Genomic DNA, 27,741 nt, shown 5'->3' with positions numbered 1-27,741 from the left:
CTGATTGAATTCGCATGTCAGCAGTTGCTCTTTACAAAAGGGGATTGAGCTCATGAAAGATGTGTGTGGATTCCCAAAACATGAAGATATCCACAAAAAATTTGGGGCCGGGAAAGTCGTACTGCCCAGCCCCACTAATCATTGCCTGGGTGAGTTTCTCATATTCATCTCCGAAAAGATCTCTTGCGCTCTCGTCCACGCAACGAATGCAATTTTCGTCGAATTCGATGGCTTCACTTGGTGCATCAAGAGTCCATTCCACAGTGCACCCTCTGCCAATAGTTCCGCTCTCGCTCAAATCATCCACTGCTTCATTCTTTGCGATCTTATCAAAATCAACTTTGAGCTCGTGTTCCAGCATCATCAAGCGGTCGTCTTCACCGGCTCGGATGTCAAGTGAAAAACGAACAAATCCTGGAACAGTGTTCGTGCTTCCAGGTTTCAAGGTTAAGATGCCGGTACTTGCCAAACAAGAGTGCTTCGTTGCGAGGCGATGCGAGTGTAGTATCATCTTTGCTGCCGTGAGCATCGCGCTATAGTGAGATTCCAGAGTCAGTACCGCCTATTTGAGGGGCAATCTTAAGTCTCGAAAACTGTCGATAGAGTAAGAGCTCCCGAGGCAAACCTCCAGACTCAAGATTTGGTTCAAAAAAAGAAATTTGCACTCCGGAAGTACATACTCAGACCTGTTAGCAAAATCTGTTGTGCCAGTATGGCAGTCGCGGCCGTTGACCTGGATAGTGTGCCAGCGGTAGGCCTGGACCTTCACGTGCAAACAGTTAATTGGCTGATTTGTTTATTGCCGGTACTCCGAGCTTACACCATGAACCACTCCAATTTTCTGCTCTTGGCTCTCAAGACGAGGACCTTGTTCTGTCACCCCTCGAATTAGTCAGCTCAACCTTCGCAAGTCAAGACATGATATGTAGAACGAGAGCAGCACTGCTTTGAGTATAAGTGTTGAGAGACATGGTTGTAGGGGTGCTCAGAGAAACGGCACCAATTTCTCTTACCGATATGCAATTCAAAGTGTGCCTGCCATTACAATCAGCTTTCTACCTGTCAACATTCACAGACTATGCTACTTGCTGCGATAGGCATTGCGCTAAAGCTGGATTCCATTGTACCCAGATAGCCAATACGTTCGAGCTCCTGTTTCATGGTCTGCTTCCCACCTCCAACTTCTTGAAGACTGTAGGCTTGTTCGAGGGGAATTTGGCCGGCCCATACACCTGATGATACCATTGAGATGGGAAACCTCGCTCCCTCTTCGCTGCAAGCCACACTAACGCATCAGTGTTGTAAGAGTTATATCTAAGTTTGCTCACTTGGTCCAGTTGATCACACCCACGGGAAAACGGGTTTCGATTTTCTCCTCGTGTAAAACTCTGAGCATTTCGACTCCGGCACAGACTCCCAAAATTCCATCCTGCTCTTTATTTAGCGTTGCTCTAACGACTAGTGAGACTCTTAGTCTTACATATCGTCCCCCAGTGGGTTGAGTGTCCAGGTGTGATCCTACCACTGTTGGGGGCCCTTTATACTTGCCTTTCTTTACCGCAAATATATTACCCTGCGTCGATGATAATGACAATCAGTTTATCAAATCAGCAAAAGGGCAGGTTTACCATCGAATCAACCGTAGTGCTACAACCAAGGGATTCTGTAGTTGCCACAAACCAATTGCGAGCTTCTCGATCACCATCAGATAAAGCCAACCTGGACATGCCCGTGTCGGTCTCGCCACTGCCCCAAGGTCAGCTCAGTCAGAACAGACCGCCCCGATGTCTCCTGTATTCGACGTAGTTTGCAAGGAATGACGGACAGAAAAGGAACACTCGAGACAACGACCTACTTTCCCCATCTCTCGCCCTGACCATATTGACAAGTGTGATGAATATCGGCCCACAATCTGTCTCTATTGACCGTAGGTCTAGAAGTAGAAGGGTAGATGGAGGTAGTAATCGCTAATCGCTGCACCCTCGAAAGAGTCTTATGTCTCCAAGAGCTTCGAATATACCCTAGCGTTATCCTGCCTACAGCACGGAGCCCCGATGAGGCCATTCTGGAAAGTTGTTTGCAGTCCACAGCAAAGATTATTGTGGGAACAAGCGAAGGTAATTGGCGAGATACTTTAGCCCGAAAAAAAAACAGCTAATTAGCGTGTATCGCGTAAGTAAATGAATATCGGCGCTACGAATCAAACTCTCCGACAACGAGCATTGAAAACACGAAAATCATCAGCGCAGGGACAATGAACGTTGTAAAGCGCACGAAAAAGCTGAAGGCGGTGAGTCGTAGCTTATGAGGAGCTGAATCTCATGTCGCTAACAATGTGCACAGAAAGTGAGTATAAGACAGATGGCTGTCTAATATCTTTGGGGCACGCCTTAATATGTTATATAGCTTCTTGATATACGCATTGGACCTGGAGCAGCTGTATTATCGAACGACGTTAAGCGAATTCATCTCGACTTTGCCCATAAGCTCAACGATGGCCACTTTGGTGCTCGTAAAGTTTGGCGCAAATTTCTTCCCCGACTCAAATACCACAATCCGGCAATATCAATGACAGTAAACCGCACTCTTGACCAGGAAGGACCCGCGACCCTTACAGTGTTCTTTACACCTCCTCCAAGATCTTCTTCCGCTACAGCATCGTCTGCACCTTTTTCGTCGACAGATCCATCTACTGCGCCATCAGGACATGCGCCTGGTGCCAAAATAGAGACGATTGACATGAAGCATAAGCACGAGAGTGAGATTCTATCTAGGCTGTTAGAGTTGACAAAAGGAATGCCGTACGAGGCGAGTCCTGATGAGTTGGCTGAATTGAGAGACGTGGATGATGAGAAGAGGCAGAGCGAGAGAGACAGAGAGGCGCAGGCCAGGTTGAATGAGATTAAGAGGCAGGAGAAAGCAGTACTCGATTTGGCAAGAGGGGGAGTTGAGGCTGCTTGAGAGTTGTCGTTACAAGCAACAATTGTATGCATATTACACCGTGCATATCAAGCGCCAAGGGAGGAGACGGATCACTTTTGCCCACGTATTGCATAGCATTCACAAAACATCAGAACAATGGATTCTTGATTGTCAAGACGGAAGGATCTCAATTCTATTGTTCCATAATCTTTTGTAGTACAATCATGCGGAGTGCTCATTGAAGCAATCACAGCCGAGTTGAGTCCCAAAAACCGTTTGTCACATATGCCTTGCGTGTGTCTTCTGAGGGGAGTAATCTATTTCTACTCAAGATCAACCGGGAAGTTGCCATTCTCTGTCAATGAGGTTAGCAGCCATGCGATGTACGGGAAGGCCCAGTTGTACCTCGCTGGTCGTCCCAGCGTTCGCACCAAGCACTAGGGCAAAGTGACCGGTAGGCAAGGAAGAACTGGAGGGCGAAATTTAGCAAGAATACCCAAACGTAGAGCCTAAAACGATGTACCTGACGGCAAGGAGCGAAGTCTTCGCCTTTGGCTAAGATGCATTTGTGGTAGTCGACATAGTTTTGCCAGCAGTGCTTGGTCCTATGGTAGGTATAAGCTCTATCCACAAAGTAGGAACTGACTGGATACGCACTGGTTCTGGTTGGGGAATCGCGCATCGAAGCCTAGAGATAGGACGTCGGTTAGTAGGGCTCAAGGCAGTGGACATAAGAGACTTCGTTCCGAGTGTTCCTCATGCTAGGAAGGGCGGAGGAAGCTGACCGGCTGCCATGTACATTAGTGTCTACAGAACGAAGAGACCTGAGCAAGGAGCACTTACCGGTGACAAATTTGAACGGCTTGGTCACGAGCTTGTCTTCATCGTCCGCCATTTTGATGATTGCTGATAAAGGACTTGGGTATCGTAGAAGACAGCTGTGGGCGTTGAATGCCGATACAATTGAGGAGCTAGGTGACTTGAGGTCGGTACGACTACGTCAAAGCTCGGAGTTCTTGGCAAAACGCTAACGCCTACCCGCCATATTTGGGCGTCTTGAAAATCATCAATGGCAACTACATAAGGTGCAAAAGCGTCACACTTTGAAGCTCGCAACTGTCTTCGCAAGCATGTATCCAACTCGCATACTCAGGATGCAGCCTACGAGGCCACTTTTCAGGCCAATGCCTGTAAGTCAACGTCGTCCACCTACCCTGTCAGTCACTAATTTTCAGCAGAAAGAGGAGCACAGTGGTGTGTTCATCAGTCTTATAATCAAAACCTCAGCCTTGCACAGAGGATTCCCGAATCATGAAGCTAACAATATGTCTGGGTAGCACACACAATATCTCAGCGTCTGCGAACCCTGAAGAAGATCCCTCCGGAGCTTATGCCACTGGGTAAGCTGTGTTCTTCCACAGACTACTAATACTGCCTTCGCTAATGTCTCCTATAACAATAGGTGTTGTGCTTGGGTGAGTGCGATTAATCCGCAGTGAGCAACTAAAATGATTGAACCCTTGTTTCAGTGTTGCAATCGGATTTGCTGTCTACAGTCTGGGAAACAAACTGGTCACGGACAAGACGCTACGTCTTCACAAGACGAACCGATCAGAGAGTTTTAAGTGAACCAGTTGCTCCAGAGTTGGACATGGTCCCAAACGGTGATGGTGTGCCTTGCGAGCGGTGCTGGAATCGAGGTTTCGAAATTGGCTGAGGGTTTGAGCAATGCGCGTTAAGAAATGTCGTCATGTACATATAACTGGCATGCAATCTTTGAAAGAACCCAGTGTCCCACTCAGAGAGGCAAGCGAGTCAAATAGACTTGTCCTCCGTTGCGCTCTCACACTGGTTGCGGTCCAGCTACGTCTAAGCCTTCGAGACCTTGCATTGGGTCCTCTGGTATGGCTTCCAGTTCTTCTCGTCCTGGACCCGTTGCTATCCGATCTTCTTCGCTCACGGCATGCTTTGCAAGATACCCCTCCTGAACATATGGTCAGAATTTGAGTGCCGACATAGCAACGACGAGGCCAGACCTACCGATTCCCAGACAGCCGTTTTGCTTCCGAGACCCTCGTTACTATCCTTCTGCGGTTTGGCTGCCGCGACCTTGATGACTCGACCAAAAAGCTCACTTTGATCCATGTTGTCGATTGCTTCTTTCGCATCTCCTAGTATTTCGAATTCGACGTAGCCGAACCCTCTGTGAGGGTCCGTTGATGATGGTAGCTCTGATTTGGGTATTGTGACTTCTAAAATCTCGCCAAAAGGCAAGAAGACGTCCGCCAATATTTGGTCGTTCACTGCGTTGTCCAGACCAGCAACGTAGATTGTTGACTTCAGGCGCGACTACAGACGTTAGCTGTTGGGGTTTAGAGACGAGCGGCATAAAAACGTACTGAGTCTGTCATGGTGCAATCAGGGGATAAATATAATGTAGTGGTTTATGACCTTTTCAAAGATATCCATGAGGCTGTAGTCGGCTAGTCGCAGGGTGGTGAAGCTGGACCCTAACCACCAGAACGGAAAAAAAGAGCGGAGAAAAAGAGAGTTGAAACGCCGACGCTACAAAACTACAGCACCACTCCAAGAACTGGTCAAGGACACTTTGCAGCAATTGATACTTGATACCCATGGCTGAGCTTTAGATCTTGCATGCAGCAACTGACGCTTAACTTAAGTCTATATCGTGAAGCATTTCAGCAGGGTTGTGACTTCCCTTCTCCCATCTGTTCTCCTGCCTTTCATTTCCAGTTCCACGAACACATCGGTTGAAGCGCTCAACGGCTTAACATGGTTGGGTTACGAGAGATCCCAAGGACAGCTACGTTCGCCTGGTCATCCGGCACATCTTCACATTTCCTCGCTACTGGTACCAAGGCCGGGGCAGTTGATGAGGGGTTTTCCAATGAGACGCAACTTGAGCTATGGGACCTGGACCTGGACAGTCCTCAGCAGGGTCGTGAACTGAAACCAGCCGCAAGCATAAGTACTGACTCGCGGTAAGTGTCCAAATCATTGCCCCTCTTCTCACGTCTGCAAGAAAACTGCTGACAGTGATTTGCTGGGTTAGATTTAACGACATTGCATGGACGAATGGGCACGACAATCAATCGAGAGGCATAGTTGCTGGCGCGCTGGAAAATGGCTCGCTGGATCTATGGGATGCCGACAAGCTTCTCAGTGGGGATGGGTGAGGCTCGTTGTCCAATGCCCATGCTCAAGTCTTACCTTCTCCCAGGGACGCCTTCAAATCACGGACGTCAAAACACGGCGGCGCTATTAAAGCACTACAGTTTAACGCATTTCGGTCAGAGCTGCTAGCTACTGTGGGAGCTAAAGGCGAGGTATGCTGATTATCTAGATGTCTTTTTCGGCAGCTGAGGTTGATTTAGCTGTTCATTTCCGATCTTAATAACGTTGGAAGTCCGTTCCGCATGGGTAATGCAGTCGCCAGAGCTGACGACTTCGACTGCCTTGATTGGAATAAAAGAACAGCACACATCTTAGCCACGGGCAGTAGCGGAGGGACAATGACCGTGTGGGATGTGAAGAACAAGAGAGAAAGTCTGACCCTGAACAATCTGGGCCGAAAGCCTGTCAGCGCAATAGCTTGGGATCCAGTCAAGGTATCTAACACCGTAAACTTGTAAAGGCTGTGGCTTATTCTTCGTTCAGACCACCCGGCTTATCACTGCCATTCCTAATGATACAGATCCTGTCATCCTAGTATGGGATTTGAGGAACGCGAACGCCCCGGAGCGGGTAAGTACTCTTTGTATATTACGAGGAGGCACACTGAACGCTATTAGGTCCTGCAAGGCCATGATGGAGGTGTACTCTCGCTCTCCTGGTGCTCACAAGATGGTGATTTGCTGCTCTCTTCTGGAAAAGACAACAGAAACATTTGCTGGAATCCTCAAACAGGCGATTCGTACGGCGAGTTTCCAGTTGTTACCAATTGGGCATTCCAAACAAGATGGAACCCTCACAATCCTGGTCTTGTTGCTACAGCTTCTTTCGACGGCAGAATCGCAATTCAGTCAATTCAAAGCACCAAACCTGAGGCAGACGGTCCCGCTGGCAGTCACTCACAGACTGTGGACGACGATGACTTCTTCAGCAAAGCGCAATCACAGCCCCAAGGCACGAGCTTCAACCTCCAAAAAGCACCCAAATGGTTACAGAGGCCCTGCGGTGCATCATTTGGCTTTGGCGGGAAGGTTGTCAGTTTCAAAGGAAGTGCATCGGAGACATCAAAAAGATCGATGGTTCGCATCTCCACTTTTGCAATTGACGATGGTATTGCGTCGTCGACCGAGGCATTCGAAGCAGCGTTGAAGGAGAATGATCTAAGTGGAATCTGTGAAATCAGAATTTCCGAAGCTACATTTGACGCGGAAAAGGCAGATTGGAGGGTCATCAAGACACTGACGTCGAAGAGTCCAAGAAAGGACCTCGTGGACTACCTTGGATTCTCAAGCCAAGATGACGAGGTAGCAGATGGTGTTTCGAAGCTTTCAATGAATGGTTCAAAGGATGAAGACCCTCAAGGGTTGAAAGAACCATCGGCGTCCAAGTCCAATCGACTCTCGGCATTTTTCGATAACAGCGCTGACGGCGACAGCTTTCTTTCCGAACTTGCAGCCACTAAAGGTGCAAAGACTAATAATCCATTTCAACTGTACTCTGGCTCAGAGTCTGAACCGGATCAAAGAATCACGCGAGCACTGCTGCTTGGAGAATTCGATAAGGCGTTGGATGTATGCTTGCAAGAGGACAGGCTATCGGATGCATTCATGATCGCCATTTGCGGAGGTCAGGAATGTATTGACAAGGCGCAGAAGGCTTATTTTAATCGAAAGGCCGGAGGTCCGAATTATCTGCGCCTGTTAGCATCTGTCGTCGGCAAGAATCTTTGGGATTTGGTACACAATGCAGACTTATCTAGCTGGAAAGAGATAATGGCGACTCTTTGCACGTACGCCGATAGCAAGGAGTTCCCTGACCTCTGCGAAGCACTCGGAGACAGACTCGATGAGCAGATTAAGGTCGAGGGGGACGATAGCAATCTTCGAAAAGACGCCTCGTTCTGTTACCTTGCAGGTTCTAAATTGGAGAAGGTTGTCTCTATCTGGATCGCGGAGTTGGAAGAGAACGAGGGCGCAGGACTACAAGAAACGAGCAAAGACTCCCCGTTCTCCGTTCACGCACGTTCGTTGCAAAGTTTTATTGAAAAGGTCACAATATTCCGCAAGGTTACTCATTATCGAGACAGCGATAGAGGGATAACGTCGGATTGGAAGCTCGCTTCTCTGTACGACAAATACATCGAGTACGCCGATATTGCTTCCGCGCATGGGCAGCTTCAAATTGCGGAGAGGTACCTTGAACTATTGCCTAGCAACTATCCTGCTGCAGAGGTCGCAAAGAGCAGAGTACAGCAAGCTACACACAAAGCCGCACCGGCATCAGCACCTAAACAGCCTTCGAATACTGGGCGCGTAACGCAGCGAGTACCACAACTGGATTTCCAGCAGCAGCAGCAGCAGCAGCAGCCCAGTCTTATTAGACAACCCGTTGCTTCAAGCAACCCATACGCACCGGCTTTGTCTGCTCAGCCTCAGAAGCCATACGCTCCTACCAATGGTGCGCCAGGCTACAATGGCTCTGGGGGGTATCAGCCAGGACAACCGCCGGCGCTGGCACCTGCACCTGCACCCACCTTTTCTTCATACCAAAAACAGCCTCTCGGGCCTCCTCCACGAAATCTTAATGTGTCTCCTCCAATTCCGCCCCCTTCCAAAGCTCCGAACATGAGTAATTGGAACGATACACCTGAAAGCTTCTTCAAAGCTCCTACTTCCCGACGCGGGACCCCAAGCGTTGGTGCAAATGCGTCGACGGCCTACCAACCAGCACCGCAGCCTAACACTGGGCTTTCATTTGGGGCGCCGCCGAGGTCGACACCACTAGTAGGTCCACCGCCCAAAGGACCTGCCCCCCCGCCGTCAGGGATCTCATCACCTTCTACGAATCCAGCTTCATACCAACAGCCCGAGAGACCCTCATCTGCTGCAAATCTTTACGCCCCTCCGCCGTCATCCTCCAATCTGCCTGTTCACCAACACCCCATGATTCCCCGTGGACCATCACCGTATAATGCTCCACCATCTGCTCCGCCGCCCAGTAACCGCTATGCCCCCTCGCAACCTACGCAACCCGCAGCACCTTTAAATCCGCAAGATCCTTCAATGTTGCCTGGAGGCAATCGACAGGGACCGCCGCCTGCTAATCCGTATGCTCCGCAGCAGAGTTATAATACTCCCTTGCAGAACCCATCTCAACAGCCGCCTCCATCAGCTGGCCCCCCACCTAGATCCACCGCGGCTCCTTCAGGACCACCACAAGCGTCCTCTCAAGGTTCTCGGCCTGGGACTGCTCAACCCCAGGGCAAGTCCGCTCTACCCTCTCCGAAATACCGTAAGTACCACAGGAGACACGCCTTAAAGGGTAAGCCGCTAAAAGTATCTAGCCCCTGGAGACCGAAGTCATATTCCATCCAACGCACACCCCGTCTACGAAATCCTCAATCAAGATATGCAGCGTGTCAAGTCACGAGCACCATCCTCCTTCAAGGCGCAAGTTAATGACACGGAGAAGAGGCTTAATATACTTTTCGATCACCTCAACAACGAGGATCTGCTCAAGGCAGATACAATTGCGAATATGGCAGAGCTAGCGCAAGCGATACAGGCCAGGGAATTTGAGCAAGCACAAGCCATACATGTAGAAATAATGACGAACAAGACCGATGAGTGTGGGAACTGGATGGTGGGTTGATCATGTTGAATCTTAATTCGAGAAGTAGGCTGACCGGATATCAGGTTGGAGTGAAGCGCTTGATCGCCATGAGCAGAGCGACCCCTTGAACGCAAGAGACTTAATTATAGAGATAGCTTGTATTGCACTTGAGCGGTCATGTAAGAGCACCGAACAATCATTGACAGCGTAGAACTGAAGAACCTATCTGATCCAGCTAATTTCTCGAAATGTCAGCTCGGCATCGAGCCATTCTTCGAATAGACTACGCCAGACTTCCAATAGATTCCTCATGCTACCTATGTAAGCGAAATATCTACAGTGCGTATCTACATCGTCATCGTAATCGTAATCGCCCAGTATTACTTTTCACTTCCATCATCTCTTTCATACTGCTGGCCCCTTTAGGTCGGCGAGGTGGGTATCAATTCAAGGCTCATAACTTCGTAGATAGTCGTGGCATCATAGATGTGGATGCTTCGGTGCGCTAATTGGTAGATCCTCGTTCCCGTGTTGAGGATTCCCTTGTCGAGGATTGCCTTACGGCAACATCGTCTTTCCCCGTCCCCGAGCCAGGCTGCACATTTATCACATCGACTTGTACCTGCACTGGTGGAGCCCCGGCGTCATTTCCGACGGAGACAAGATCATGCGATGTCAATGCATCGTCTTCCACAGGTCTCCAGACCCAATCTCGCCTTTTGCGCCTTCCATGAATAGGCGTCGAATGGCCGTCCTCTGCTTCGATGACTTCTCGTCTTCTTTTGTGGTCATCTTCCGTTGATGAAGTCTCGACTTCAGAGTCTGAAAGTCCCTCAATGACTGGGGTAGGCATAAACTCGACTAGTCTCTCTTGGAAGGCTACTCGCTTCACGGGTGGGAACATCCGTCTCGGCGCCCTGGTTGACGCAGCAGATACATGCCGTCGGGGTAAGGGACTGTTGCGAAGGATGCTGTGAGTGCCAATGGGGAGGATATAAGGAGCGTCATTATGGAAAGGAGAAATTCCTGGGAAGGCGGACGAAGTAGTCGAAGAGGATGGGAAATGAACCTGGGGTTGGATGGCAGACGTCGGTGTAGGGGGAAGGGCGTCAAGAATGTTCGCAAAAGTGTTCCGGTTGGTGGGAGACTCTGTAGAAGCAGAGAGGCTGGTGACTGCGGCTGACCTTTGAGCTGCTGGCGAGGACAATGTGGAGGTTTGGAGAGACAGCTTGGGTCTTTTGGGTGCTGCCGGCCTCGTTGATGGCATGACGGACAGCATTGCCCCTGCTACTTGTTTTCGAATTTCGGATGTGTGGGGTGAGGTGTCCCTACGTCTGGCTGGGAGAGAAGGGTTGTAAGAGTCGTTGCTCTGGCGGCTGGGGCTCGGGTCTTGCGAGCGCATGGATAAGAGTATCATGACGGCTGCTGCCTCGAAAGATGTTTGGGGGACTGTGGGGAGGGATGGGAAATGAAGGCTTGGAGGAGAAGGATTGGGTAGAAATGTCGTTGCGAGCTGCTGAAGATGCAGCGTCGAGAGTGGGGGGCTAGAGGAACAAAAGGACAATGATATATTCAGGCGACGCCTTGAAGCTCTCGAGAAACAATTTTTTCTTGTTTTTTCTTTAAATGAAGCGAGGTGGACGGATACTCTAAAAATAAGGTAAGGAAAGCGCATGCAGGTCTCAGTCTTAGCGACACAGGTGGACGAACAAAGAAGGGAAGGCGAAGGATCTAAGAAAAACCGAGGACGTGATTGGATTCCTCGCATAGCTGTTTTTGCCTTGAGCTTGAGCCGGTCAACCGTTGGAGGGCTTCTCTAGGGCTAGATGTGTGGGAAAGCGGTCATACGCTGTCCAGTAAATCCGACGCAACACCAAAACGCCTATTATTTACCAACTCTATGTAATAAATTAATATAATAATGATAATCTTTTATTTCTATTAAGGCTCTATAATTAAATATTTATTTTACTATTTTCTAGATTTAATTAATCTATCGATTATTTAATAAATCTATTTTTATCTCTTATTTTATCTTCTACGAGTAAAGGCCTATGAATTAAATTCATAATCATTTTTTTAATTAGGGCTATCGAGTAAATTTTAGTAAGCGATCTTTGATGAGCGATATCTGAATTCCTTGCCTTTACATATATATAAGACTAAATTTAGTAATTCTTTTTTTCTCTAGAAGCCCACATTTCGTTCTATAATCTAAAAAAAAAATTATAAAATTTTAATAGAAAACCAAAAAGCTATTCTAAAATCTAATAATGTATACCTGTTTTTTGATCAAGGCTGTCCGGCTGTGGAGCGAACTTTGATGAGCGATATTTGAATTCCTTGCGCTTTAATAATTAAAAGACTAAATTTAAAAATTCTTTTTTTATCTGAAAGCCCACATTTCGTTCTATAATTTAAAAAAAAAATCTTAAAATTTCAATAGAAAATAGTAAAGTTATTAAAGGGTTAAAAGTAGAGTAAGATATTTTTGATGGTTGCGGACGCTAATTTATTTATCCGCGATGACTCAGCCGGTCTAATCAAAGAGCGTAGTGACCCTGAATTTATGATTGGCTGCACATACAAATTCAAGGTTTTCAAGCTCAGCTCTATCTTATTCTTTTATACGAGTAAAGGCCTATGAATTAAATTCATAACCGGTTTTTTTGATCAGGGCTGTCGAGTAAATTTGGTGAGCGGTCTTTGGTGAGCGATTTTTGGTGAGCGATATTTGAATTCCTTACCTTTGAAGTACTATAAGACCAAATTTTAAGATCCTTTTTTTATCTGAAAGCCCACATTACGTTCTATAATTTAAAAGAAAAATCTCGAAATTTGAATAGAAAACGAAAATGTTATTCTAAAATTAAATAATGTGCACCTGTTTTTTGATCAGGGCTGTCGAACTTTGATAAGCGATATTTAAGGTTCTTACCCTTTAATAATTATAGAATCAAATTTTGAAAATTTTACGTCATTGAAAAGCGCAATATTCGCTCTATAATTTAAAAAAATAATTATAAAATTTTAATAGAAAATAGTAAAGTTATTAAAGGGTTAAAAGTAGAGTAAGAGATTTTGATGGTTGCGGACGCTAATTTGTTTACCCGCGGTGACTCAGCCGGTCTAGCCAAAAGGCGTAATAACCCCGAATTTATGATTGGCTGCACATACAAATTCAAGGTTTTCTAGTTCAGCCCTATCTTATTCTTTTATATATACTGATATACTAATTATTTCTTTTAACTCTCTTATTTTTTCTATTATCTTTAATCTTTTCTATCTTTTTTTATTTCTTTTATCTTATTATATTTAAGTATATTTTAAATTATCTCGTTATTATCTAATAATAAGTAAAACTTTTAATAATTTAATATAGAAAGTATAAATATCTTTTTTATTAAGACTTTTAATTATTTTTATAATATCTAATTATTTTTAAATAAGTTTAGATATAAAATTTATCTTTTATTTAAATATACTTATCTATATTAAATTATATATATATATATATATATATTTACTTTCTCTTATTAAAATTATTATAAATAGTTTAAATTAATAGCTTATTTATATTAAATTATATTAAATATATTAAATTATATTAAATTATATTAAATTATATTAAATTATATTAAATTATATTAAATTATATTAAATTATATTAAATTATATTAAATTATATTAAATTATATTAAATTATATTAAATTATATTAAATTATATTAAATTATATTAAATTATATATCTTTTTTTAGCTTTAATAATAAATTAATAATTTTAAATTAATAATTTTAATCTTAATTTTAATCTAATAAGATTAAGAGTATATATAATTATATTATATATTTAAATTAAATTAAATTAAATTATATTAATTTTATAATAATAATATTCTAGCTTTAAATAGCTTTTAATATTATAATTATTAATTAAATTTAATATAACTTAATATTATTTATATAAATAAACTTTATATTATTTCTAAATATTAATAGCTATTATTTTATTTTTCTTATAGATTATATTATTTTTAATTTACATAAATCGATAATATTTATTATTAAAAAGTTTAAAGTTTAAAATAGAAATTTCTATTATATTAAGTTTATAGATAATAATTATTATATTATAATAGTAGTCTATTTAAATAAGTAGTAGTAATAGCTATAGTAGTAATAGCTACCTATATCGGATTTATCGGGTTTAAAAGCGTGGGGTAACGTGCAAATGGGGGTAGAAACGAGTAAGATAGGTATATAATCTCCGAGGCCAAGCATGAGTTCTTCCTCCCCCAGTCCAACGTCAAGACTAGAAATAGCTTCTGATTCTCGGGCATGAGTCAGGTTGCCAAGGATAGAATTTTCTGACCTTGAAGCTGACGGTATCACGATCATCATGCAGACTCCTAAGAGGCGCGATGGGAGAGTCATCATCCATTTCGTAAGCCAAATTGATGGCCTTAGGGCTGGCACTCCCTGTCCTGTGGCTCATCTCTGTGACAGGACTATGGTCCGTAAGAAGAACAAGGTGCCCTTTCTTCAATGCTAACTGATAGGATCAAGATTGCTTCTATGCCGCTGTCTTCGAAAAGGAAGGAAATCCGGCTTGGAAATTTCTGCCCCTGGCTGTACAACAGAAGCAAATCATCGTCACCTGCAACTATGAAGCTCGACGAAGAGGCCTTTACAAGCTACAGCTTGTGCAGGAAGCCAAGAAAATGTGCCCCGATATGATACTAGTCCTCGGCGAAGACTTGACTCGCTTCCGGAATGCATCCAAAGATAACTACAATTTCTTGAGAGGCTACAGTTGGAGTAATAAGGTCGAGAGGCTCGGCTTCGACGAAGTAGGCCTCTCGACAATGACAAAGAGCGGCGTCGTGTACACCATGGCTGAGTCAGAGCAGGTTTTTATGGATGTCACTGATCTTGTCGACTACAACTCTGCCCTTCTCAATCACAATGACTTGACCACTTCTTTCTTTCACCTGGATCATAATGATCCAACCGTTGGTTTCCCGTTTGATGCATCGCGCGTATTTGGTCATACCTTCCCTGCAGCTTCAACGATTCCAGCATCCGGGATTGTCTCCGCAAATAATTCTTCTTCCAATGAATCAGTCGATCTTTTGCTCCGTCTGCGTCTCGGATCTTATCTTGCTTGGCACTTGAGGTACCAATTGGAGGAGCAACAGGGTTACACTTGTACAGTCGGCATCGGCACCAACAAGCTCATATCAAAACTGGTAGGCAATCTCAATAAGCCAAAGGGTCAGACGACTCTTCTTCCGCCCTATAACCCTGATCCTAGAGATGGTAGGAGCAATGTGATTGATTTCATTGACGGTCATGACATTGGTAAAATACCCGGCATGTACGTTATACTTTCCGAGGCAATTCTTCCCTATTCATGCTGTCTTGTGAGTCATCAGGCGTGTCTCAAGAGTTCTCTGCTCCTAAGACATGTCTTTGGACCCAGATTCCCTCCCGAAACAGTAATGCTGACTCCGAAATCATCAAGTGGCTTCAAAATTGCTCAAAAGATCAGAAAACACGTGTTAGGACGTCCAGCGGCCTTTGATGCTGGCCTTGTCTATGGTGGTACCATGGAGAATGTACATGTGCGAGATGTTCGCATACTTGAAGGTATGGGACCGGAACCACTGGGCCGATTGCTTGCTGGTCCGGGCGTCCCACGAGACTTGGGAGATAAGGTCTGGGGTTTGCTCAATGGCGTCGATGACACGGAGGTAGCGAAAGCCAAAGAAGTGCCCCAGCAAATTAGCATTGTGAGCTACGATCAATGTCACTTAGGGTATCGTTATTGATACCGCGGGTAGGAAGACAGCTACATCAGGCTAGACGACATTGAGCAGGTCAAAAAAGAATTGAAAATGCTGTCTGTCAGTCTCATCAAACGAATGCGCCTGGACCTGACTTCTTTGGTGGATGAGAGAGATATTGGTATAGCCCTCGAAAGAGAAGAAGAAGGCCTTGCCCGTGATACCAAGGCCACTGCATCCCGAAGGTGGATTGCCCATCCCAATACATTACGACTCTCCACTCGCCCTCGGCCGCCTCTCAATCCTGACGGAACACGTTCAAGGAACCTCACTCGCATATCCAAATCTAGCTCCATGCCATCGTTCGTGCAAAGTCTTGCCCAGGATATCACCGTCCTGGCCGAAAAATTTGTTGAAGAAGCCGTGTTGCCCTTGTTCCGAAAGCTACATCCAGAAAAATCAGGCTGGAATCTCAGTCTGCTCAACCTTTGCGCAACAAACATGTCCATGATTGCAAGTGAGGGAAAGGCCAGCGCTGGTCGGGACATTGGAAGGATGCTTAGAGGACAGGAAGATGTGCTCAAGGATTGGAAGATTGCTGATGTGGATGTCGCGCCTTCTGACGATGAGCCGGAGGATCGCCAGATAAAGCAAGACGGCATTGGTCAGTTTGAGCGTGAAATTTCCAGTCATTACCCTCCGGATCACGCTGGTCTTAGGACCGACCACGCCCTCCTATCTACGCAAGGAAGCTCTCTTGCCGATGAGGCATGGGATAGCGAGGGTGATGAGAATGACCAGGGAGACAAGTGCCAAGCATGTGGTGCAACCCTGCCGTCTTTCGCTATGGGTGCCCACGAGCGCTTCCATTCCTTGTCCGGTTGACAAACAACTCTGGCAGTCGGGCTCTTAAATTTTCGCTCGACGTATGATAAGAAGAAGCATTTGACGGTATTGTAACAGCCAATCAACTCGCAACTACGGTATCCTCCCCGATTTATGACTACTGTCGAAGAAACATCAACATCGATCTCTCCACAATGGTGCTCGATAGTCTCTTTGTCTAGGCGTTCGGTTACGGTTAAGTGATCTCCATACTGCCTGTAGCATCTTGAGCTCTGCAGCCTAGACACTAGCCTGGCAGGCGGTAGAAAGTCATCTTCTGCTGACAACTGCTCCCTTGAAAATATCTCTGGCCGACTATCGAGTCATCACAGTCCTGTAGACCAGCGCTTCAGATGTCACCACTTTAACACGAGACACACAACTTTATGGCAAGACGCTGTTGAAGAAAGACAAGTGAATCAGCCGGAAGCGCAGGTCAGGTCTCTTGATGCAAGAGACTAGGCAGGCTCATGTAGTAGTGTTCCACAGGCAATGAGCGGGTTGGAGGGCAGGCAATGCCGGTACGCATTGAGTGTAATCATGGGTCTGAACGGCAAACTCGAAGCGAGGAATAGGATAGGTGAAGCACGTATGGGCCGTCATAGTAAATGCGGAAACAATTCACAACTGCATATCACCATCGTCCAGACCGTGGGCTCGTGGATGCCAAGGATCTATGAGATGATATTCCTTCACCCCAAGATATAGCCTTGCCTCTTATACATCTCCCCAATTTGCCCATTTATTGATTGCTAAGGTACCTTAGCTATTCCCAAAGAGGCCTACATGTTCACCCCCAGCCTCTCGGGATTTGGGCTGTTTTGGATGTCTATTGGTTTCCTTAGCTTGCTGCCTCTTCGTGACATGACAGCAAGAACGGGGTCGAATTCATTGATCCTCGTGGAAATACACGGCTGATTGGCTCCACTCCTACGGTCCTACCCGACCGCACCTTTCCACCATGCCACACACCCAAGAACAAAAACGACGACCATTCCATCTTCTACGACCGTACTCCAGATCCCACTGTATCTCGCTGCTAACCTAACATATCCCTTCCACGGCTCCGGCAGCATGTTCCCCACAATCCCAATCCACCCTCCCAGCTGACTGCCGGTTCCTTTCTCCAGGAAGAACCTCGAGCTTTGCAGTACCAGTTCCGCCGTTGCAAATAGCCAAAACACGTTGACACCCCCCTCGTGTCCAGCTCCCGCAACGCCACCTCTTGAGACATCCCCATTAAATGCGTGCGACGTAGCCGTAACGTAGATACCCAGTACCAAGGCAAAGACAGCATGCACAATCTTCCACAGGTACCCATACGTATCCTCCTGCTTCGTCTGCGTCCCACCCGTGCCAGGCATGCCCATCCCACCGGCCCCCATCATAGCCGCCAGACCAGGCGGCAACCCGCCCTCTCCTTCCGCTCCTGGTCCTCCAGCACCGGGCATACCGCCCATGAATTGTTGTAGCATCTTCATCATCGGATCCTCTTCCCCCTGCTGTTGCTGACCATCGGCGCCAGGCTGAGGAGCCCCGCCCCGCAGGAGCGCACGTATATCCGCTTCCGTTGGAGCACCATTGTTCGAGTTCGGGGTACGATTTGCGGATGGGTGGGTGGAGAGATCGACTTCTTCCGGGTCGCCGTGCGTGGAGGGCGAAGAGGAGGGGAGTGTGCCAGGAGGAGGTTCTTTCTACAGTATTAGCCATCGGTCAGGGGGTGGGCAAGCAGACTACGAAGCCTACCGGGTAGATTCTGTCTGCCGGAGAGGTTGGTGATTTTCTCTAATCGTGCAGAACCTCCGGCTTTGATCTTGGCCTCACGTCGCTCGCGGCGAAGGCGAGCTTGCTGCTGCGTTGGGGTTTCGACGTCGCCGCCTTGAGCTTGGGGCTCTGGGCTGTCCATGGTTGTGTCAATATTCACAAGTGGGAAGGAAGCGAAGTGTTGCTTTCTAATCCATCATGATTCATGTTAGGATACATTTCAACCTCAGCCAACGCTAAGTGTCAATACAAATATAACCATTAGCTCCCTTTTCATAAATTTTTACGTCTTTCGCGAGGGACAACTTAATAGCTCAACCATAACTTCTTATTCTTTAGTACAGATAAACCGGGATGATACCTTCTATTCGAGATATACGTTCAATCTTCGATTCTAGCGTGGCGGGATCGGAAATATAAAATCTCCTTTGTGTAATTATACTTGGTCATATTAAGTTTACTGGAATATTAGGGCAGGTCGAGGTGAACTCTCATCACCAATTATTCCAAGTCATGAGTAGGAGCAAACCTACGATTGCTAACAAGTAACACGCTGCAATAGGCGAAATAAGTAGGTTTGTGAGGGTTTCAGAGGAGGACGATGGTACTACAACGCATACTGTAGGACTCTTTTGGACCAGCAAGTCCTCCTTGATATAACTACAATCGCCGAAAAGCAAGCAAGAAGCAGAAAAGTTCAAGTTTCTGTCTCCACTCCAGGTTCTCTTCCACCCAACCCTCCGGTGATCTTATGCTGCATCTTCTTCATTGAGAATTTAGCCTCGTCTTTCGCAAATGCAAGGTTCTGTACAATACGTGATTAGCATGCCTTCAGCCCAAAGCGCTCTGCTGAGAACCAAGACTTACCCTGACAGGTTTCCACTGCATCAAACCCCTATTTTTTCTCTTTTCGGACTTCTTGTTCGCTACTGCCCTCGTCTTCTCATCGTCCTGTAGTGTCGTTCCCTCAGCAGCGCTCCCATTCATGTCTTTCCCTGCCCCCCTGTTCTCCGCATCTTGTACGCCGATGTCAGACTCCGAATCGCTGTCATCGCCCTCGTCGCCTATGTGGTCATCGTCGTCGCTTGGAACGTGAGGATCATGGACAGGCTTATCCACACCAGGCTCTGCTCGCTTACGGCCCTGTGAGTCCATGTAAGCTTTCGGATCATGCGTAAAAGCACCGCTCCAGTCCTGGCCATCTTTCGCAAGCCACTTCTTTCGCTCTTCCGGGTCAGCTTGCTTGAGGACATCGCGGCCTTCAGTCAAAGACTGATCGTGTAGCTCTCGCACTTTCGGCGGCATTTCCTTGGTCACACGCTTTTCGCGAACGCCTTCCGCAAGACAAGCCTCCCAAGTTTCGAACGTCTCCCGCGAATCGTTGTCGACAACAAATCGCTCATGGTCCTCATCAATACCAGCTTTGAACTGACAACGAAATTGCAGACGGCCTATTTCTTCAGTGTCTTCCAGGCCAGGGACTTCTTTGGCGCGAATGTTATCCTCCGTTATGTAGTTTTGGGTCAGGCGGGCACCATTCTTGGTGGTCCAGATGGGTATGTTAATGTCCACTTCGGTACTGTCCACAAGGTGATGTAACCAGATGACAGCGTATGCGGCCGCGCCTCGTTTCCCTGTAACATGTAATTCAAAGACAACAGGTGATCGATACCGGAATTTGACCGGCAATCGCACGTTGTTTTTACCGTCTTTCTTGGCAATGTCCCAATACATGCCGTCGCCTTCTGCAAGCTTTTGGCATTGTGTTCTGCTAATTTGACCAATGCTGCCACCTGTCCTCATCTTCAATTTCGAGTTACTATGATAATTCAGGGCCAGGATTCTGTCGGAAGTAAATTCAAAAGTGCCAACGTCCCATCCCAGCATGTTCGGAGGCAGGCGAGTCTCGATAGCTCTGAATAGCAGAGAGATCCTGACCCGTCCAAAACCCTGATCAAATTAGCACGCGATTCCAATGTAAAATTATTGGTCCAACATACAATGCCACCATCGAGTGGGTACCAGCGAGTCACCTGAGAGCTAGTCTGCAGAATATCGGACAGCTTCAACGGCACAATGCCGAGGATAGGGTCATGCTGCCGGTGGCGCTGGTCACGGACAGTGACTGTAACGATCGCAGACCTCCAATCCCTCACGAATCTCTCGGTTCCAGCATTGAAGATTGGCTTGCTGCTGACAACCTTGGCTCGAGTACGGTATACCTGACGTGATGTTAGTAGCCATACTGCATAAAAGGTAAGAGATGCTCACTAGTTGATCATTGTACAGAATGGTGCAGTAGCTGCTTGGAAGCTGCTTGCCTACTTCTTCCGTGTTCTCGCCAGCATCCCTTGCCGGTTCATACTCTCTGCCTTTCCTATTCCCGTTACTACCTTGAATGTTCTCAAGCTCGAGGTTGACTATCTGATGAACAACAACGCTGCAGATACCGCTTGGCCACAAAGGGTCAGGAGGAGTGTGAGCTACAGCATCTTGGTCTGCGTTGTTCAATGTACCTTTATCATCTTGTAGCTCTGGGTCGTTTTTGAGCGAGTTAGGAAGATCGGGATTTTTGCCGTCAGTTCGCAGGGCAGGCCTAAACTTCGGTTTCGAGAAGTAACCCACCTCCCAGTGCAACTCTCCGGGCATCTCGCTATCGGCGTCCATCCCTGTAAGTTTTGATACTTGGGGGTACATTTTACCAGGATGCTGTATCATTTTCTGCATAGAAAGCTCGACCTTGCCCACAATATCATCAGCGCTGGTGCGGTCCGAGTCCCATAACTCTACACTGAGTTGCTCATCAGCTTTGATGTACTCGGGGTCGACAAGCAATCTGTCGTCAATTAACATCAGGACTTCCAGGTCAGTCCCACGTACTCACGCTGCGGTCTCTTCCCATATCGGGTTCAAGTCGTCAGTAATCACACGTGTACAGTACATTGGCTTTCCATATTTGGAGAATGTCAAGGTGATATATGGATCCGAGCCTCCACCCTTGCTCCCACGCTTGTCCTGCTTGCTCAGACCTATCGCTCGGTGGATCCGAATCCACATGACACCTAATGCAAGAACGTCCTTGGCGATTTCGTCGCCTTGTAGGATTGCACCAAGATCAATGGACATCGATTTGGGGGCAACGTACATGCTGCACGCAGCTCCAATAGCATAGTGGACAAAGTTCGATATCAGAGGGAGGTTGAGAATGTTGACCCCCTTCGATACCATCGGCACACATCCAGCTTGGACTTGCGGCAAGCCCATCAGGGTGAAGGTCAGATTTTTCAAATAAGGGGGCTCAGGCGTCATCTGAAGACGCAGTCTGATCGTACCCACCACTCCCTGTAATTCCACGAAAATGGGTAGCGGGACGCCAAATAGCCCCTTGATACCAAGATAGAACACCAGCTGCATATGCATATTCCGTGCTTTAGAAGATGTATCGTTGGGGTCGCTCGGCTTGGCATGATATGCAAATGATGCTTCAATGTTATAATAGTCGCCTCCTTCCTCATCGGCGGCAGCCTCTTGTGGATCCTTGTTCTTCTTGTTCTCTTCGTGGATGCTCTCCTTCAACTCTTTGACGTGCGTGTCTGGCAGAGCGCGTAAACTAAGAATTCGGATCGGATTATTTCCTTGGTTGATCTCTGCTACGCGGACATTTTCTATGACCCCAGGCACCGATGCACCCATCACATCTTCTAAAGTATCGGCCACTCCAACGAACATATCTGGATTGATCAAACCCCAGACAATTCCCAGCAATGTGTTCATCCATTCAACAGATTCTGGAAGGAGATTGGCCGTCGCCTGTACCGGTCAGCCACATGCACAAGTTCCAGCTTAACAGAGTCTCAACGCTTACAGTCTCTCCCCTCGACTGTTCACTTGCCCATTCGACTTCTCTTCCACTACGGACGACTTCCTTCATCCAGAGGAATATACCAGAGACAATGCACATTGCTGTGGGGATCAGCCCCTTCAACGACCCGCCAAACATTTTCCCAAGCAACACGATAGCAATGAAGACTCCAATGCACAACCCTGAAGCTCTGGTCTCGAGGGCTGCGAACATGGGCTCGTAGCTGACCGAAGGTGTTGGGTGGAACAAGATGTTCGTCTTCTCCCCGTGAATGGGGACATCTGAAGTACTTCCCTCAGCCACAGGATCAGGTGGGGCGGTTATGTCTTGGTTGTGTTTGTATTCTGGGTTGCTTTGATGGGCATCGGTCTTGACGGGGGTTTCTTTGCCGAGGTTCGCGTTTGGGACTGATAGCTGGGGGTCCTCGGCAGCTTTCATGAATTCCTTGTTGACATCTTCAATTTGGACTTGATTCTGGGTTGTCGGGTCGGTGACTGTCTTGAGAGTACCCGGTTCGCCGGCGTGGGTTTCCTTGTGCGGAGTGGCATCGCTGGTACCCTTTTGCCCCTGTTGGCCCTGTTGCTGCTCGAGCTTGCGGAGAGCATCAAGTTTTTCATCTCTCTCCCTCTTATCTTTATCTAGACTTGCTACGAACGTCTTGATGTCGGGGATTTTGTTTTTTCCGCTGTAGTAACCCCCAGGCGCATGCTGTATCCCAATTGCAGATTAGATAACATACCTAAAAAGAGGGAGGGCCCAATTCAATTCACCTGTTGTTGAGACATGATGAGCCCGTAGGCTTAATCAAACACCAAAGGTGCTGGCAGCTGTGATGAAAAGGCAAGTCTAGGAAGGGGAACAATTGGTAAAAATCTTGGCATGAGAAGAAGACACTAATCTGCCAAGGATGCCGCTTTTAGGTGCGGGCTGGGTGACAGGGGGGTACCTTAATGCAGCACCCCGGCCGGATACTTTAAGCACGCTCGCGATTTTCTTCCGCCAAGACTTTCTCAAGCTTTGTGCACACCGGGGAATAATTCTCCTCATTCAATCTTAGCGAGCTTTCAAAACCTCTGCTCTTCTGCTCTTTTACTATCAACTCCCCTCGTCCTTATTTCGTCTCTATCTTAGCAATCGTTAACGTAGCGGTAGCAGGTACAATGAAAATAATCAGAGTCCCAGCCACTTCGGCAAATCTTGGATCTGGTTTTGACGTTCTTGGTCTTGCCCTCAGGTCCGCACCGTCAGCTTCTCAACGATTCGGCAACTTTCTTGAGCTACAAATAAAGGACTTGGGTCAAGAAAGCTTGAGCTCGGCTCCATGGAATTGCGAAATCATATGCCAAGGCGAGGGTTCGGAACTACTGAGCTCTTTGGTCCATGAGAATTTGGTCACTCAAGTTGCGCTCTATGTACTACGTTGCCATGGAAAAGAAGCCTTTCCTTCTGCTACTAGAGTCACATTAATCACAGCAATCCCACTCTCGCGAGGTCTGGGATCTTCAGCTGCTGCTATAGTTGCTGGAGTAATGCTAGGCAATGAAGCAGGCGATCTAGGTCTATCTAAGGAAAGGATGTTTGACTACTGTCTAATGGTTGAGCGGCATCCCGATAACATCGCCCCTGCTCTCTTTGGTGGCTTTATCGGAGCATTTATGGATATCGCCCGTATAGAGATACCGCTGAGCGAGGTCTTACCTAAGCTTTCTGGAGATACAGACACCAGCCTCTTACCAATTCATAAGCCGCCTCTATCGATTGGATGCTACCATCATTACCGGCTCAATTCAGATATTAAGGCTATTATAGTCGTTCCTACTTTTCATTCGAATACGGCGGAGGCAAGAAGTCAGCTACCATATAGCTACACCCGCGAGGACGTTATATTCAATCTCCAGCGTTGCGCTTTACTTCCCGTTCTACTTGGCGAGAAACCTTTGCATGCGGCGAAAATCTCAGAAGCAATGCGAGACCGGCTCCATCAACCCTATCGGACTAATTTAGTCCCAGGGTTGGGTGAGGTGCTACTAGAGCTTCGATATGACAAGTACCCTGGGCTTCTTGGAACTTGCCTTAGTGGTGCCGGGCCATCTGTAATGGCATTGGCAACTCAAAATTTCGAGACGATAGCTCAAGCTATCATTATGATACTATCGGAAGCCCAGGATGTTCACTACGATTGGCAGGTCCTTGAGCTAGATCCAGACGGAGCCACTTGTAATGACACAAATCAAGACTTCTGTCACGTCGAAGAGAGCGAATCAAGGCTTGTTGGATGACAACAAGCTCATGGCTCGAAGGTGTCACGAGTGTGACAACCATAGGTAGCCACAGGCCACTCAACTCCAGGTTGGGCTACCTTTCTATTTGGGCCTAGCACCCTTACTCCCACTATTTGTATGGTAATGCCTAGAGATAAATCCTCATCAATAACATCCTCGTTAACCATGACTCTATGATCCACCCTGGTTCAGTCCTAACAGAAGGCTTGATGCATTGCCTCTTGAATATGCCACGATTGCTGATTTTGAAGCGTCAACGGTGAACGGCCCCTTCTCGATCAAGTACGTGACGCTCCAACGCAGCAGCAAGCTCTGCATTAATTAGTGACCTTTAGAATTTCGGAGTCAAGAAAAAGAAGGATGTCTAAACAGACATGCCTGCTCTGTAAGGGCAAAAATCAACCTGTCAAGGACTGCGCATCGCTCTTATTAATGAAGCGAGTTACGCATTTAACAAAAGAGGAAAGATACAAATGTCACGTCAATGGGCCTTAAAGATACGCTAGACTCTAATAGATAATAGAGTGAAATAATATATTAAGAGAGATATAGAATACACTCGTAATAAAAGATATCTCTTTAAATAATATATATTATTAGAATCTATATAGATATAATATTAATATAATATATTAAATAAGATAACTAGATATCGAATAACTATATAAATAGAAGATATTAAGTAATAGTAGATATCTCTATTAAGATATATTAGACTTTAATAGATAATAGAATTAAATAATATATTAAAGAAGATATAGAATACGCTTATAATATATATTATCTTATTCTTAAACGCTATTAAATTAACGAGCTAAAGAAAGTTATATATTAAGTTACGCTAGAAACGTAATATATAATATCTCTCTTAATTTCTAGAGTTAAACTTCTTAAAATCTCTTAAATTTTTAAAAACTCTTTTAATAAATTAAGAGTTTATATCGAAGAAACTATTAAAGTAAATTTGAAATTAATTAAATATTATTAAAATAATTATATTTCGAGCTTACTTTAATAATTCCTTTAATATAAACTTTTAAAGAGTTTTAAAAAAGCTTTTAAAAGATTTAAAAGATTTTAGAGGATCTTTCTAAGAATTAAATATAGTTAAAATTAATACTCAGTAAGTTGTTTTTTACTGCTAAGCTTGCTTCGCAGGTTGGGGCTTTAAGCACCATAAGTAGCAAAAGCCTAGACACTAATCAAATGGAGATTACGGCCTTTTCTTACCAAATTTCTATGCGTAAATACCATGTTTTTCCATTGATAGCCTGTCACTTGTCCATCACCGTCTAGAATAGCCTGGATCCTTTCAGGTATACTAATTCCACACTCATTTACTCGTGCGTTCGAGAAGTGAGCTACTTGATAGAGCGAGGACACCAGTAGGTCAAGCGACATCCCAGTAAGTAAAAAGATCTATTGGTGTCCTCGCTCTATCAAGTAGCTCACTTCTCGAACGCACGAGTATGAACTAAGAGAGGGAAATTTGGGTGTGAAATTGTATGTGGGACGGCCCTTGATCTCCTAGCTTAATGCAGGTTAGTGTCCAGGCTTTTCTGTCACCCGCGTGGTAGATCTATAAGTGCAATCTATCTGGGAATGCAATGTTAGGGCTAGGGCTAGCATCACCAAAATGCCTACATCTCACCTAATTTCTATGATAAATCGCCACCAGTTTATTGTATAATAATCTTCTTTCATTGCTGGCAAGACTAGATTATAGGTGTACAGACTCCATTGCTGGCAGGACTGAATTATACATATATAGGGTCTGGGTTGGTCTTCTAACTCACAGGATCACCCTAGGTCGCTTCTGCTGGGCCTCTCGGGCGATTCAAGTCAAACCCAATTGGAACTCGAGGCAGAAAATGAGTTTTGTATACTTTTCCATTGTTTATGACATCGTTGTAAGAAGAATTGTTATTTATCACCATGTCACAATATCACCCCGATGATGATGATCATGATGAGCTTCAGCTTCACATGTCAGAGCCAAGCTTTTGCAATATAATTGACCATACAAGATTGAACCAAGGGAACATACTGTCAGCCTTGACGTCGCGAACGTCAACCCCTTCAGCCAAGGGAAGCTAGATCCTGGACATTGACTATGAAAGTACTCATCATGGTCTCGCATACAGTAATCGCAGATCTGTGCTTTCCCGTCTTTATCTCTCTAATGCTATGGACGCTATCCCGGCTTTTCATCAATCGGTTGCACAGACCTAGGATAGCCTCATCGCCCATCGTGACAACCAACTCAGGACTGCAAGATTTTCCTATTCCTCTTTCGCTCCATAGTCCTTGTCAAACTACCCAATGTTATAATATCTTTTACAGCTGAAGCACCCTCGATGTTTACTTTCAGAGCTTTGATCAATGCTCGCGTCTGCGTCCACGGGAAACAAAATTTGCAGGACTCTTATATGGATTTGGGGTAAACAGACGCTAGTCTCATGCAAAACTCTGCAGAGTTGTCTCTAGGATCAGTCTATGGCGACGAGGAAGCTCCCTCTGCATTGAAGATGGTCATATTAGCTCCGGAAACGCAGCATCCTCTTCGAGATCTTGTTCAGCGTGGCACCATCGTTTCCATTGGACATATCACTACAGACTACGACACTGGCACGAGCGCTCTCGGATCCGGCGCAAAGAGGACAACGCATATCTTCAACGCAATGAATCCATTCGATCTCCTAGCATCACAGGCCTGATCTCGTCCGAAGGAGCCTACTCACCAATCATCACCGACGGCATTGATCTTTACCCTGCGACTGCCACATCGGCTTTCGCCCAGACCAGAGTAATTGCATCTTGAACAGTGATGCTATTGAGATGGCAGGATTGCGCGACGGAGTAAACGTAGGGCATGCGCAAAACCTCTATGCTCAAAACAAAGTGAGATTCATGGTCACGATCGATGGCACGGACACATTGATTGGTTATTGCAGCAGCGTTGCCGAGTGCGTCAAAAATGTCAAAGCATGGAGTGGATGTTCCTTCACAGATGCAGTCCGTTACACATTCCAGAACATTGCCAGTCTTATGGAGGACGAAGACAGGTCTAAATGAAATGGGCCGGAAGGCTGCCCTTGTGGTGTTGAGTGATTGGGGAGAGGTGCAAGAAATTTGGTTGATGGGTATGGAGCTGTATGAGGACGGACATATACATATAGCTAGTCGCGGCAGAAGTACGTAGGCGGTAGGCGGAAAACGCGTAGACGGAGGTTAGGAGTTTAGAATTCGATGTAGGGAGGTTGGGTTCAGTGGAGCGGAAAATCTGGGCTACCCAGTACCTGCAGCAGGAAGTCATGTACCATTTCCATAGTCAAAAACATCATTCGTATATCCACAGGTGGTGCAGGTAAGATTAATGAAAGACATTGTGGACGAACGAAGTTTCCCCGCGGTAGATAGTAGCCCTATTCTGCG

General features: G+C 46.1%; 10 protein-coding genes across 10 annotated transcripts; 4 read left to right on the top strand and 6 right to left on the bottom strand.

The window, feature by feature from the left end:
• Positions 1 to 31: 31 nt before the first annotated feature.
• On the bottom strand, positions 32 to 1,245 carry HO133_002188 (uncharacterized protein; the record flags this gene model as incomplete). The annotated part of the gene is made up of 3 exons (XM_037293115.1): positions 32 to 533; positions 996 to 1,008; positions 1,086 to 1,245. The coding sequence occupies 3 exons, from the start codon at positions 1,243 to 1,245 to the stop codon at positions 32 to 34; spliced, it is 675 nt and encodes a 224-aa protein (XP_037150768.1).
• A 1,009-nt stretch (positions 1,246 to 2,254) lies between these two features.
• Positions 2,255 to 2,961, top strand: HO133_002187 (uncharacterized protein; the record flags this gene model as incomplete). Its single annotated transcript, XM_037293114.1, has 2 exons — positions 2,255 to 2,290; positions 2,407 to 2,961. The coding sequence occupies 2 exons, from the start codon at positions 2,255 to 2,257 to the stop codon at positions 2,959 to 2,961; spliced, it is 591 nt and encodes a 196-aa protein (XP_037150767.1).
• A 284-nt stretch (positions 2,962 to 3,245) lies between these two features.
• Positions 3,246 to 3,817, bottom strand: HO133_002186 (uncharacterized protein; the record flags this gene model as incomplete). The annotated part of the gene is made up of 5 exons (XM_037293113.1): positions 3,246 to 3,277; positions 3,328 to 3,391; positions 3,446 to 3,527; positions 3,580 to 3,610; positions 3,766 to 3,817. The coding sequence occupies 5 exons, from the start codon at positions 3,815 to 3,817 to the stop codon at positions 3,246 to 3,248; spliced, it is 261 nt and encodes an 86-aa protein (XP_037150766.1).
• A 948-nt stretch (positions 3,818 to 4,765) lies between these two features.
• Positions 4,766 to 5,333, bottom strand: HO133_002185 (uncharacterized protein; the record flags this gene model as incomplete). Its single annotated transcript, XM_037293112.1, has 3 exons — positions 4,766 to 4,906; positions 4,963 to 5,271; positions 5,322 to 5,333. 3 exons carry the CDS (start codon positions 5,331 to 5,333, stop codon positions 4,766 to 4,768), a joined length of 462 nt encoding a protein of 153 aa, XP_037150765.1.
• Positions 5,334 to 5,715: 382 nt separating this feature from the next.
• Positions 5,716 to 9,854, top strand: HO133_002184 (uncharacterized protein; the record flags this gene model as incomplete). The annotated part of the gene is made up of 8 exons (XM_037293111.1): positions 5,716 to 5,924; positions 5,996 to 6,115; positions 6,164 to 6,269; positions 6,318 to 6,551; positions 6,601 to 6,687; positions 6,735 to 9,405; positions 9,458 to 9,756; positions 9,810 to 9,854. 8 exons carry the CDS (start codon positions 5,716 to 5,718, stop codon positions 9,852 to 9,854), a joined length of 3,771 nt encoding a protein of 1,256 aa, XP_037150764.1.
• Positions 9,855 to 10,231: 377 nt separating this feature from the next.
• On the bottom strand, positions 10,232 to 11,143 carry HO133_002183 (uncharacterized protein; the record flags this gene model as incomplete). The annotated part of the gene is made up of 1 exon (XM_037293110.1): positions 10,232 to 11,143. One exon carries the CDS (start codon positions 11,141 to 11,143, stop codon positions 10,232 to 10,234), a length of 912 nt encoding a protein of 303 aa, XP_037150763.1.
• Positions 11,144 to 14,126: 2,983 nt separating this feature from the next.
• Positions 14,127 to 16,398, top strand: HO133_002182 (uncharacterized protein; the record flags this gene model as incomplete). Its single annotated transcript, XM_037293109.1, has 6 exons — positions 14,127 to 14,171; positions 14,234 to 14,240; positions 14,294 to 14,577; positions 14,638 to 15,104; positions 15,252 to 15,519; positions 15,571 to 16,398. 6 exons carry the CDS (start codon positions 14,127 to 14,129, stop codon positions 16,396 to 16,398), a joined length of 1,899 nt encoding a protein of 632 aa, XP_037150762.1.
• A 938-nt stretch (positions 16,399 to 17,336) lies between these two features.
• Positions 17,337 to 18,304, bottom strand: HO133_002181 (uncharacterized protein; the record flags this gene model as incomplete). The annotated part of the gene is made up of 2 exons (XM_037293108.1): positions 17,337 to 18,088; positions 18,145 to 18,304. The coding sequence occupies 2 exons, from the start codon at positions 18,302 to 18,304 to the stop codon at positions 17,337 to 17,339; spliced, it is 912 nt and encodes a 303-aa protein (XP_037150761.1).
• Positions 18,305 to 18,859: 555 nt separating this feature from the next.
• On the bottom strand, positions 18,860 to 22,809 carry HO133_002180 (uncharacterized protein; the record flags this gene model as incomplete). The annotated part of the gene is made up of 7 exons (XM_037293107.1): positions 18,860 to 18,967; positions 19,030 to 20,112; positions 20,163 to 20,384; positions 20,434 to 20,998; positions 21,047 to 21,972; positions 22,028 to 22,732; positions 22,795 to 22,809. 7 exons carry the CDS (start codon positions 22,807 to 22,809, stop codon positions 18,860 to 18,862), a joined length of 3,624 nt encoding a protein of 1,207 aa, XP_037150760.1.
• Positions 22,810 to 23,184: 375 nt separating this feature from the next.
• Positions 23,185 to 24,303, top strand: HO133_002179 (uncharacterized protein; the record flags this gene model as incomplete). The annotated part of the gene is made up of 1 exon (XM_037293106.1): positions 23,185 to 24,303. One exon carries the CDS (start codon positions 23,185 to 23,187, stop codon positions 24,301 to 24,303), a length of 1,119 nt encoding a protein of 372 aa, XP_037150759.1.
• Between the last annotated feature and the right edge of the window lie 3,438 nt (positions 24,304 to 27,741).

The sequence above is a fragment of the Letharia lupina genome, assembly GCF_014066315.1.
Source record: "Letharia lupina isolate WasteWater1 chromosome Unknown contig_14, whole genome shotgun sequence".
Classification (NCBI taxonomy): Eukaryota; Fungi; Ascomycota; class Lecanoromycetes; order Lecanorales; family Parmeliaceae; genus Letharia; species Letharia lupina.
The sequence above is the reverse complement of the archived record's forward strand: the minus strand, read 5'-3'. Positions and strand labels throughout refer to the sequence as shown.